This window comes from Thalassophryne amazonica, chromosome 1 (assembly GCF_902500255.1).
Source record: "Thalassophryne amazonica chromosome 1, fThaAma1.1, whole genome shotgun sequence".
In the NCBI taxonomy this organism is placed as follows: Eukaryota; Metazoa; Chordata; class Actinopteri; order Batrachoidiformes; family Batrachoididae; genus Thalassophryne; species Thalassophryne amazonica.
The window spans coordinates 158,704,116-158,716,703 of NC_047103.1; the positions used below are offsets into that span (position 1 = coordinate 158,704,116).

A 12,588-nucleotide genomic window follows, 5' to 3' on the forward strand; every position below is an offset into this window, starting at 1 on the left:
GGTTTGGATCACCTCTCTGGCCCTGTTGGTTGTGGTGATATCTTGGGAAAAAGTGTTTTACAGAAAATATTTTTGACAACTTTAACCTTGACCATTGACCAATTGAGTCAAAATGTTAATCTTGAGACACTCGCCTGAGGAATATTCCATCCAGGTTAGGTAATATGCTTATGTAGCAGCTTGTACTTCTCCCTCGTCTGCGTTGTGTGTCTGTTGTGAGTCCTCCCACTCACTTCCCTCGGGACGTGAACTCCTGATCTCCAGCATGGGAAGCAGACAATGGAAAAACTTCCTCATATGGGTTTTTTTTACTGACAGGAAGAAAGCTCAAGCAGACCAGACTCAGTGAGGTGACCATTTGCTTTGACCATACATACATATAAAACAAGAGTGCAACAACAAATTCTCAAACAGGCAGACAGAGAAATGTTGGAGCTAAACAGCCATATACATACGAAGTACAGTGATCACAACTACGTAAGACCCAGAAAGCTGAAAAGAGTCCCAGTTAAATGGACTACAACGGGCGAGTCTGTGGTTGTCTTGATGCTAGATTCTGAAGCATGTCCATCCTCTCCACATAATGCTTCCTTGATCCCAAAGTATGTCAAATCTCCCCACATGACACCCCCTTGATCCTGAAGCATGTCCAACCCCTCCAACCTGATGGCACATTAGTTTCAAAGCATGCCCCCCACCACACACACACACACACACACACACACACACACACACACACACACACACACACTGCTCCCTTGATACAAAGCATCTCCAACCCCCTCCCTACCTCATGCCCCCTTGATCCCAAAACATGTTCTTGCTATGGAATAATACACTCATGTTCACATAAACCACACACGGATCTCAGGATCCCTAAACTTGTGCTGTATTTCAGATTTCATTAGTGTAGACAGGAACTGATGAACCCTGCAGTTCTTCTGCTCCTCCCTGGAGTGCAATTGAGGAACCTCCTGATGCTACTAATCCTCATGACATTTATGTTTGCGTTGCAGTTGGTTCTGTATCATCTGTGCTTTTTGCCATCCAAACCTTTTATCCCAATCATGTGGTTTCTTTTTGTGTTATCAGGAGCCTTGGGGCTACAACGGACCTGCTGCATACCAGGGACCTGCACCATCCTCCAGACCCTCATCTGCTGAGCTCGTCATGAATGGTACAAATCACACTCCAGTGATGACCAATAGTTATGTGAACACCAACTCTGGCAGCGGTGAGCACGCAGCCACAAATACTCGGCACAATATTTGTCCATTTGAATTGTCAAATAGTCAACATTAGGCTTGGAGTGTTTGTGCACAGTCGTTATCTGTGCACACAGTGTGTTTGTCAGTGGAGGTGTGAATGCACAGCTTTTTTTTTTCTTCCTTTGCGGGTCACCGCCGCTGCAGCATTCACACTAAGCATCTTATAGAGCTACATTACAATATTTTACATCTTCTCCAAGCCCTGTCTTTATATCGCTTTCATCCCCCACCCTGCATAGTTGGAACGGCAGAAAGTGAAGTCATTAACTGTGTTTTTCTGAGCGACGCTTGCTTTTCATTTTCAAAAAAAAAAAGTCTGACCTTGGAATCATTACGCTGATGAAACAGCTTCTAAGTGAGCCGCATTTGCATACAGGCTATTGTGGAGTGTTGTGTTAAAAGGGGAGAAAATAAAAGGCTTGCAAACTGTTTTAAATTCAATCTTTATCTCTGTGTTGTTCTTCCTTGCCTCCCCTCCCTCACCCCCTGGGATGCAGGGAGCTGGAGATGCTTTTCTCTCTGAGACCCTGTCAGCTCTCCATCATAGCGGCGCAAAGGTGCAGCTCCAGTCATATGGTGCTGCAGGGATTCAATACAAAGCCTTCACAGTGGGGAAATGATGCATCCCTTCCCGTCTCTGGGTTTACAGTTTATGGAAATGCAGCAGAAAGAGTTTTAGTAGGAAGAATTATTATGGCCATGTGCGTTTGTGTTTTAGGTGCGTTTGACTGCATATTGTGTTTGCGGAGTGTTTATTATATACGTGTGTGAGTCCACATCAGTGACCTCATGCTTTCTCAGTATTTGACCTTGTTACGGTCAGACTCAGTCGTATGGGGATGTCCCAGTGATGCGTGAATTAATTAATGTTGCGTCTGTGTGTATTTAAAGGGGCTTTCACAGCTACCTTGTGGTTTGTTTGGGGAAATGCGCGCACATGTTCAAACTCTAGTCTTACCCTTTCAATCAGACCATGGCCCACCTGAAAAAGGTGGGACTGGGTCAGGTTCTATGCGGACCGTGGTATGGGTCACTTAGAGTGAAAGCATAAACCAAACCAATGGACCACACATCTGACACATTTGTGATTCTGCACATTGTGTAGTTGAAGTCCACCAACACGTTTCTGCATTAAGTCTCACCCAAGGATGAACTCATTAACTTCTCAGGTTAAAGGGTCAAAGGTCAACATCACATCCCAAGGTCAAAAATTGTGCCCAGTGCAAATAAATTTGGGGGGTTGCATCTCTAAGGCCTGTAACTCATAAATCAGATGTGACAGACCCATGGTTACTACTGGACAGGAATAGGAAGTGATAGGTGGCTGTCAAAATATGCCTTTGCATTTGACCTTGAGTGACCTTGAAGATCACAGTGGAGGTCGCTCAAGCTTTAATTGTTTATAGTGGTTAAACAGTGCTGGATATGCCCATGTTACTATTAGACATGGGTAGGTTGGGCTTATAATATACAACTTCTAATTTGACCATGAACTTGAGTGACGTTAAACATATTCAAGGTCAGACCCAGGTGAGAGGAATGAATGAATGAATGTATCAATGTACTTTTCCCATTGATACAGTAGCACTATGGCAATGGGCTTTGTACTTGCTAGAGTATCACCAACTAGGTTTGCTGTGGAAAGACTGTGAACAGTGATGGATTGTGTTACATTTTGTTACATTTTAGGCATTTTGTGACAGGTGCTACTTATTCTCTAAAAAATACAGTACATATTTTATTCTGTTTAGAAATATTGATGTGTGAAAATAAACCTTAGCAATGGAAAATTGCAACATTATAACATTTTATTCCACGGTCGAGGACCAGAAATACTGCTTTGGACTCCGGTGAGTTTGGTCGCCTCTCCTCTATCTCTGCTCCAACTTTCAAAGTCCCTACTTCACCAGGCTGTGAATTCTTCAAACTATATTGGATTAATCATGGAATTGATCAGCTGGTCTCTGAACGGTATTGACACCATTTTTTCTACAAGAAGATCAGTGCCGGGGGACCCTGCGTGCCCGGATGGAACTTACCCTGCGGGCTATGTTCTCGACGCCTGGGAGACTTGGCAGGTCGCATGCTTTGTGCCTTTCTCTGTGGAGGACGTCGAGGATTTATTCATATTTGGTTTCATAGTAGGAGGGCTGGTACTTATTGGCTTATGTGCTGCCCTGACCTACCGGAAGACTGGCAAGACGGCTGCCGCCAAAACCACGACCCCTCACTTGTCCGTCATGATTAATGAGTTGGGCAAGGAGATGCATTCTCAGACTGCGTTAACCCTTGAACTCATACGCAAATTGGATAACATCTCAGAGCAAATGCGTGCCTTGCAGGCGAAGGTGAAGATTTCAGAGGCTGGGGAATTTTTCATAATTGGGATTTGGTTTGTTCATGTGAAGCTGGAAAAGTGTATTTCACTGCTCAGCCACAAACACAGCGGGCTTATCAGCCTCAAGGATAAAATGCCCATTGTTTTTCCTCCAGAAGAATCTCTATGGCCTTGGAAAGATTGGCTGCCTCCTTATCTCTCTTACTCCAGTACACAAGGACAGACAGACTCACACATGGAAAAGACTGAAGCATGCTCCACTTCCCTCCTACCTCCCCTCCTGCCCCCCATCACACACCCCATCCCGGCCACCGCTGACGCCACCCCTTTTCCCCTCCAGGGGCTGCATGGTTTTAGCTGCGGCAGGTCCCCGTTCCCCCCAAGTGGAAATGTGAGTGTGGATGTAATCTCTTTGTTGTTGCACTTGTAATGACAATGACAATAAATCTCATCCATCCTTCCAAACGAAGTGTAAAACTGCCCTTAGCGTGTCGGCATAACCAACGTTCTGTCTCATATTTGAATATGACTAAGAAAGGATGAGATATTAATGGGGACACGTCCTCTTGTCTTTTTGTTGGCATTTACTGCTTTTGTAACAGCAGAGTCAACATAATCCATGTTCTGCCTGTTTGATTTTGTTCCTCCACAGTGGCTCTTCCTGCTGCACATGCCAGTGGCAGCTCCAGTCACTACGGCAACCACGATCAAGAGTCTGTGGAAAACCTCCCCCGTTCTTTCTCCCCCAGCGCTGTGGAAGACATGAATAGAGACTTACCGCCAACACTCCAGAAGCACCGGTAACTTTCCGACATGCACATGCACTGCACCATCAGCACTGCTGCTCCACACAGGACCGCAGTTATTAGGTTCTAATGGCACCCACTGTGCTATTATATAAAGAATCATCACCCTGAATATTACAGCACATCTATATGCATTATTTACTCAGACCCTTAAGTTGTAATTGCATAGGACTCTGTGGCTCAGAGGTGGTTATAATATGTCTGTGTGGATCTTTATATCAGGATGAAATGTTCCTTGAATAAATATAGAAGAGGTCAGATATTAATTAGAGACATCCTGATCCAATCGTAGGGATCAGTGTCGGACCTGATTGAGGCATTTTATGATTGATTGGCATGTGATTTATTGAACATGAGTTTCTCCACTTCACAAGTGCCATGTTGATGGAGCTAACAGCCACTGCCAGTGTTTTTCAATCAGTTTCAATTTATTTTCATTTATATAGCACCAAATCACAATAAAGTTGCCTCAAGGTGCTTCACACAAGTAAAGTCTAACCTTACAAACCCCTAGAGCAAGCACACAGGCAACAGTGTTAAGGAAAAACTCCCTCTGATGATTTGAGGAAGAAACCTCAAGCAGACCAGACTCAAAGGGGCGACCCTCTGCTTGAGCCATGCTACTGACACAATTGACAAAACAAAACGAATGAAAACTTGATAGGATTAAATGGTGGCACTCAGGCTATTGTGAAGGATGGATTCATGGATGAATAGATGATAGGTAGGTAGATAGTTTGTCATTGCATATAAGACACAGTAAACCTTCACTCCAAATAACAGCATGGAGTATTTAAAATGCATAAGTTTCAGGGGCTACCACGGATACATACAAGTTAAAGATCATTACTTTTATTTAGCTGTAACTCACTGAGAAGCTTCACATATGAAATACTTTCTGTCACATGGCCCTGAACAGCAGCAGCAGCAAGTCAAACTGCAGCACTGACTGAGTAAAATGTGACTGAATGTACATCTGAAATGTGACACAATTAAAAGGCTTCACGGTGCTTCGCTTTCAACGATTCCTAACGCCACTGAAAGCTATCATCTGTTGGGGGACATTGGATACAGCCATGCTGTGTTTGTCATTTATGTCGCCCTCATTCACTTCAGCACTTGATTGTTCTTCACACTTAGCTGCACTGTAGTGAGAGAAGTGATTGACTGATGTCAGTAATTGGAATTTTTGTGTGGCAGTGACTTTCAGAAGCCGCCTTACATGGCTGCACCGCTCTACGCAAAGGAACCGCAGACCAACTTTGGAGACAACACACCTCGCAGCAGAGCATCAAAGAGCATGGACATGCGTGAGTGTGCATGCACACACACACACACACGCTGATCACATGACTCGTCTTCTGTTGTGATATGGAACCCGCTCCTACTATCCCAGCCAAGAAGGATTTAACCTCCTGAACCCATAAACCCAGGAGCTTTGGAGCAGACTGGATGAACAGGCTGGTGTGTTTGTGTTTGAGTGCGTCCTTTGTGGTGGTGTGTGATTGAAAGGTGTGAGCTTTCCAATCTCATGTCTCGCTGCTTGTGGACAAAGTGAGAATGAGAGGACGTGTTTCCTCATATTAGTCTGAGCTCACTCCATCTTTCTGTCCCTCTCTTCTTCTCTTGCTTACCAGTGTTTTCTTTTTGACAGTTTTTTTCAACCTTTGCATTATCCCTTTATATTTTGGGTCTCACACCAGCTGTAATACCAGAAGGACGGTATAAATGAACCCTGTCCCTGTGTCCCATAATAACTTGAATAAAATGCATTGGATTTTCACCAAATTTTAACTGGACATCCCCACTGAGTGTATCTCTGAGCTTCAATTTGAGCATGAAACCCTCTAAGCACCACCCATTTTACTGAACTCTGGATTGCTAAACAAAATGTATCAGATTTATGGAGTGGTAGAGAGAGACTGCAACAAGATGACACTAACAAATGCAAAAAAGAAATAATCATAATATAAAAAAACCCTACATCAATTCAACAACAGGCGGTTGCATTAAAAATGTATTTCAAATAGAAAAAAAACACGTGCCAACATCAAGAACACAAATATAACCTGCAACACATGCAACAATTTCCCTTGAAAATGTTTCTGCTGCAAATTCGTACAATACACGCAAAAACAGACATGCTGCTAAATAGTCACAACACAACAGATGTGTGAACATCACAAAAAACCCTGAGAGGTTTTATTGACTTTAACTGTTTAATGCATTGCAAATAAAATGCAGAATAAATAAATACATTTAGCTTAAGAGTAACTTCAACATTACAGTAAATAACCTTATTCAGCTCTGCTGGGCAGCTCTATGCAACAGGCCAAAGATAATAGAGCACTGAAATGTGCCGTACAGTCCGACAGTGAAAGTCCTCTGGTTAGAAACCTCTTTTTGTGGCTATTTGCAGCATGTTTATGTTTTATATATGTTGTGTGAATTTGCAGACAGACATGTTACTAAATTTAATTGTTACATGTGCTGTAGGTTGTATTTGTTTTTGTTCTATTTGTATGACTTTTGGGCAGCACAGTGGCTTAGTGGTTAGCACTGTTGCCCCGTGGCAAAAAGGTTGTGGGATCACTTCCCACCTGGTCCTTGCTGTGTGGAATTCCTATGTCCTCCCCGTGTTCGTGTGGGTTCTCTCTGGCTGCTCTGACTTCCTCCCACTTCCAAAGACATATAGGTTAGGTGGATCGGAAATTTTAAATTGTTCGTATGTGTGCGTGTGAATGTGATTGTCTGTATGTGATAGACTGACATCCTCACCTCCTACACCCTTTGACGGCTGGGATAGGCTCCAGCACCCACTATCTCCAAATGACCCCTTAATTGGAGTAAGCGGGTATAGAAAATGAATGAATGTTTGACTTTTCTCAATTTGCAATTTGCTTTTTTTTGTTTTCTGGTGCATCTACCTGTTGTTGAGTTGGGGTGAGTTTGTTTTGTGTCTGTGTTTTGGAAGTGTTGTGGTCTCTCTTGGCCACCATAGATTGTTGTTGAGTTTAACCAAGACCCTCTCAAGAACCCAACTTTTTTTTTTTTGTTTTTTTTATGGGTGGGGGGGGGGGGGCAGTATCCGCTGGCTCTGTTTCATATTCCAGTTCCAACAAATCAGCCTCACAAACCACTTCAATATTTTGTCTACAACATAAATTATAAACCTTCCAGATTAATATTGTGAAAGCAGAAGTGACACTGATCCCACGGTCACATCGTGGTCTCCTCAGCAACACAGCTGCCTGTTCTTATTCCCACATATAGCATCAGAAGACGAAAGACATACTTCAGTGAATATCTCCTAATATATCTCCCAGAATTGCCAAGCGACTCTCAGCCATTTCCATGTCGTGGTACAAACTACCAGCGGGTGATGCTCTGTGTGCCAGTCTGTGTCTTCTTCTTTCATTCTCCCTTCATATCTCTCTGGATATGTTATCAACAATTCCTCCTTATTCCTCCATTTTTATCTTGTTTTTAGATTTTTTTTTTTTTTTTTCTTCTTCTAAAGCTGAAGTTGAGTCCATTGCTCTCGCGTCCTGTTTCTTCCCCTCTCTCTCTGCCTTTCACTGATTTCCAATCCCGGTTCATTAGGTTCAGGGGATTGGCTTTCTTCCTGCAGCACACGCCTCTGCTACCCAAGCTGATTGGCTTTCATTGTGGGCGAGGGTGGTCTGCACGCGCACACACAAGTCATGCCGGTGCACAGCACTATCTCTCTGGCCATCGTCCATCTCAATCACTTTTTGTTATCACTCTTTTTCAATTCATCCTCTCCGTCGTCAAAGTGCTCAGGGCTGAAACGAGGCCGATAGCCGAGCTGTGGGAGTGGGCGCGTGTACATGTGTAAAGATGGCAGGAGGACAGAACACGTACATGACCTGACGCACTAACCCTTTGTGGACACAAACCTTTTTTTAACTCTCAGGAGAGTTTGTCCACCTGTCGCCCGGTGTTGTGTTCATGTGTGTCGGCATCGGCAGCACGTGTGGTTTTTATTATTATTGAAGGGTGCAGTTCTGATTCACTGCACACTGACTAAGATCTAGTCAGATACTGTGACAAATCAAGAAATCAGGGAGTTAATAACTCATCATTAAACTGTTATAACAACTGCAGTTAAAATAAACATTATTATGTGGACGATGGGAAAACGTATGCATCAGTTTTTAAAAATAAATCAGTATGAGTGAGCACGGGTCCTGCAGTGAACTGCTTCACACGCTACCACACTGATGTGGTTCTAAAAGCTGATGAGAAGTAGGTTGAAACTGTTATATTAGGACATAAAGAAGAAAAAGCCCAGCATTAATGATATCACACTTAATTATAATGTTTTATAATAATATGAGGATCATATTGGCATTTTTTTCTCTTTATTCTAGTAAATGTATTAATTATTTATTTATGAGGATTGCACTTGTTTTAGAAGCACATAATACTTTTCTTTCTAAATGCTCCATACACCGTATAATGACAATAAAGTTGAATTTAATTGAATAAACGGGGAGTTCTCAGCGCTCTCTCTCTCTCTCTCTCTCTCTCGTAGTGTGTTTATGTACAGTGGCTTGCAAAAGTATTCAGCCCCTTGGTATTTCATGCATTTTAATTTGTTTATGGCATTTCAGATGCAAAAAGTAAATCAGGCTTCTCAGTATAAAAAATTTCTAAAATGATCTTCCTTAGACTTAAACTCAAAGCAAATCTCTGCAACTTGATATAAATTAATTAAAAATACAAAAGCCAAGATGATGGGTTGCATAATCAGCCCCTTTGGTATAATACCTGTAAATAATCAGTTTAATTGCCAGTTTTCTTCAGACAAGTCAGGAGATGGATAGTTGGACATTTCCAAGTCACTGAATATGTCTTGGACTTTATTTACATCAGTTACGAGTAAATACAAACAGTATGGTACTCTATGGTAAATCTGTGTGGAGTAGACAGTTCTCAAAAACTGAGTGACTGTGCAAAAAGGAGAAGAGTGAGGAAAGCCACCAAGACATCCAGACAACCCAGAAGAAGTTACAGGCTTCTGTGGCTGTGATTGGATAAATTGTGCAGAGTGCATGTTTTGCATTTTGTATCACTAGTTTATACAGCTTCTTGATGAAGTGGTACAGAGGAGGGTTTTTTTTTTTTAAAAAGAAGACCTGAAAGTTTAGCTACAGGTTTCCAGAAGGTACATGTGAGATACAAGCCTCGATTTAATGTTTCGTGAAAGAAAATCCTCCTCTATACCTCTTCATCATGAAGCTCTATAACTGGGGTTACAAAATGCAAAACATGCACTCTGCATTATAGTATGCACTATATGCACTATGCACTTGAGGTCACACAGTGTATGGTGACCTCAAGAAGCCTGTTGATTTGGGGTCAAAAGATCAAAGGTCAAGTTCACTGAAATGTATTTTGGAAACGTCTTCTGCAAAAAAGTGTCACTTGTCTATGGTAAGCTCATCAGTTTGCCCACGGTGCTGTGGGTTAGTGCCGACTATGCGCTTCCACTCCACTGTCCACCATTAAGATCTCTAACTGATTAAAGAGTAGCACTTTTATGATTTGTAATTGTAGTTTAGATATATGTTAACTTTCTGTTTAAAAAAAATAAAATAAAAAATACATTTAATTGTATGTAAGGAATTCACACACCAGCGTTAGTTTGTTGGCCTGTGTTCCTCTATCCAGACGCCTCCAGGAACCTTCAGAGGAAAGAATATGGTCACCTGTGTTATATTTGTGTGTGTGTGTGTGTGTGTGTGTGTGTGTGTGTGTGTGTGTGTGTGTGTGTTCCAGCTTCACACTGAAGCTGGAGACTCACTTGGCTGCCGGCCATGCAGACTTTTATCTATCCTCCAAACAAAAGGAACATTTCATCATCTAGCTGCATCTTGCAAGTGCAGCTTATGTTTTCTCTAAAATTTGAAAGTATTCAGTTTTTGTTTTATCTGCCATACAGCTGCAATGAAGTAATTTTTATTCCAGTGTCCGTGTTTCAGCTCCTGCAGGTGTGTTTCTCAAAGTGTCTATGAAGCGGTTCTTATATCATTTTGACACGTTGACAGTTTGCTGTATCATCTCCTCTTCACCCCTTCTTTTTCCCTTCTATCACCTCATTCCTCTGGTTTCTCTCATTTTCTCCGTCTCTCACCCGTCTGTCCACCGGGAAAATTAACCTCATAAAAAATGAAGGCGGTTATTTAAGAGAAATGGCAGCATAATGAAAACCTATTATTGTATCCCGTGGTGCACCGCTTGCAGCAGGGAATCCTGTTAGTTAGATGAGGTGGCAGTGGGCGGGGGGTGAGGGCTTTTTTTATTCTTTCTTTTTACTTTATTGGTGCTGTGGTCATCTCTGTTACCATTTGTCACAAACCAAGTATCTGTCTTTGGCAGTTTTCTTATTTCTGCTTGTGTTTGATTTCCTCTTTCATCCTGGGTCACTGATCCTTGTGAAATGTTTGCAGTGACTCCGTTAACAGTACTTTTAATTACCAATATAACATTTACATCACACAAAATGAAGCCAGTGCAGAAGTGCCAAAAGCTGCACTTTCTTGAATGGCCACTTGAGGCTAGCTCCTTAATGATATGATATGATATGATTTTATTAAACCTTCAATGGAGACATAAAAACACATGATAAAAACATTGCAAAACAACAACATGATAATAACAAAATAGAGATGATCTGGATTAGAATGGAGTCAAAAGATTATTGACCATTGATATATCGTGACTAGTAAACAAAAAATACTTGACACTGTCCGAGATACCACACTCTGGTCTCAAAAGTAACGTACATATACATACACCTTTGTACGAGTTCTCACAGAGATATCTTGCCAGCGATATGTTGTACTTATGACATGTTTGAATAACAGCAGTCACTAAATTCTTTTGACTAGAGTTTTCACCTTTAAAAATGCGAGTGAGAAGATATTTACATAAAACATGAGTACGTGAAGATGATAAAAACATTGACTTAAACAGAGAAAGCTGTTGCATCTCAACATAAGTGTGAACCCGATCTATGTTTAGAGCCTGAAGTAGTGGAACATTTTTACAATATGACTTAACACCTAAAGCAGATTTAAGAAATTTTGCCTGGGTAACCTTGAGCTGATTCGGTTTTACCGTGGTATATACACTCAAGACTGTATGTCAACACAGGACGAAGAGCTGCAGTATAAATGCGGGTAATGGTACCAGGGTTACAGCCGTTGACGCTGAGACCTGCGCCCTGCAGACAGTAAAATGCTCTATGAGCCACTTGGATACTAGCTTCAGCATGGCTGCACGTATCGTTTTCAAGGATGACACCAAGGTGCTTCACTTCGGAATTTTCAGTGAGCTGGATACCACCAAGAGTCCACCAACGTTCTGAGAAACGGCTTCTCCCAAATGTCACACATGTAGTTTTTGTCGGATTAAAGCGAAGTCCGTGTCGATTAATATAGTGATCCACTGCATCTATGAGCTTCTGCAGTCCAGAGACGGTCAAACTACAGAGGAGCAAATCATCCGCGTAACAACACAGGTTGTAGGTAGTGTCACCAATGGAAATACCACAATGCATATCTGACAGTTCCTGCACGAGGTCCCGATATAGATGATTGAAGATGAAGGGTGAGGATAGGCCTCCCTAACGAGTACCCTTCTTGATCACGATAGCCTGGCTGACACTCTCGCCCCATCTAACATGGACGACCAATCGACTATACCAGTACACAAGTATGCGCCAATATAACATGGGTACAATGTCGACAGCTTTGGAGAACATTATAGAGTGTGGTATTCCTATCGAAGGCACCCTCGGCATCCAATGCACAGACATAAACTGGAGACCCTCTACTAACGCAGTAGTCTACAATATCACTCATCATGGCAGCTGCCATGGATGTCCCTCTGCTACCAACGAAACCAAACTGTAGGACGTGGAACTCGTGTTCCCCACACATGGCCAGTATGTGAACTTCTAGCAATTTAGAGAATGTTGTTGATATCACTATTGGCGTGTAATGTTTCGCGATAGTAGGATCAATGTCCGGCTTCTTCAGTAGTGGTATCAGCGAGCCTTTGGTGAAAGAGTTTCCTACGATGCCAAATTGGACGCATAAAGTCAACATGTCACACCTTGGAAAACTTTAAGTGTTCTGCTGATATA

At 42.2% G+C, this 12,588-nt stretch overlaps 1 protein-coding gene across 4 annotated transcripts in view; it reads left to right on the forward strand.

The window, feature by feature from the left end:
- Window positions 1-12,588, forward strand: part of LOC117516430 (partitioning defective 3 homolog B-like) — a 417,292-nt gene that overhangs the window by 187,086 nt on the left and 217,618 nt on the right. For 2 of the 4 annotated variants that reach the window (XM_034177373.1, XM_034177375.1), the window contains 3 exons: window positions 1,093-1,234; window positions 4,259-4,406; window positions 5,613-5,722. In XM_034177373.1, coding sequence (XP_034033264.1) covers window positions 1,093-1,234; window positions 4,259-4,406; window positions 5,613-5,722 — 400 coding nt within the window. The remainder of the gene's footprint in view (window positions 1-1,092; window positions 1,235-4,258; window positions 4,407-5,612; window positions 5,723-12,588) is intronic. The other 2 variants (XM_034177374.1, XM_034177377.1) reach the window with 1 other exon arrangement.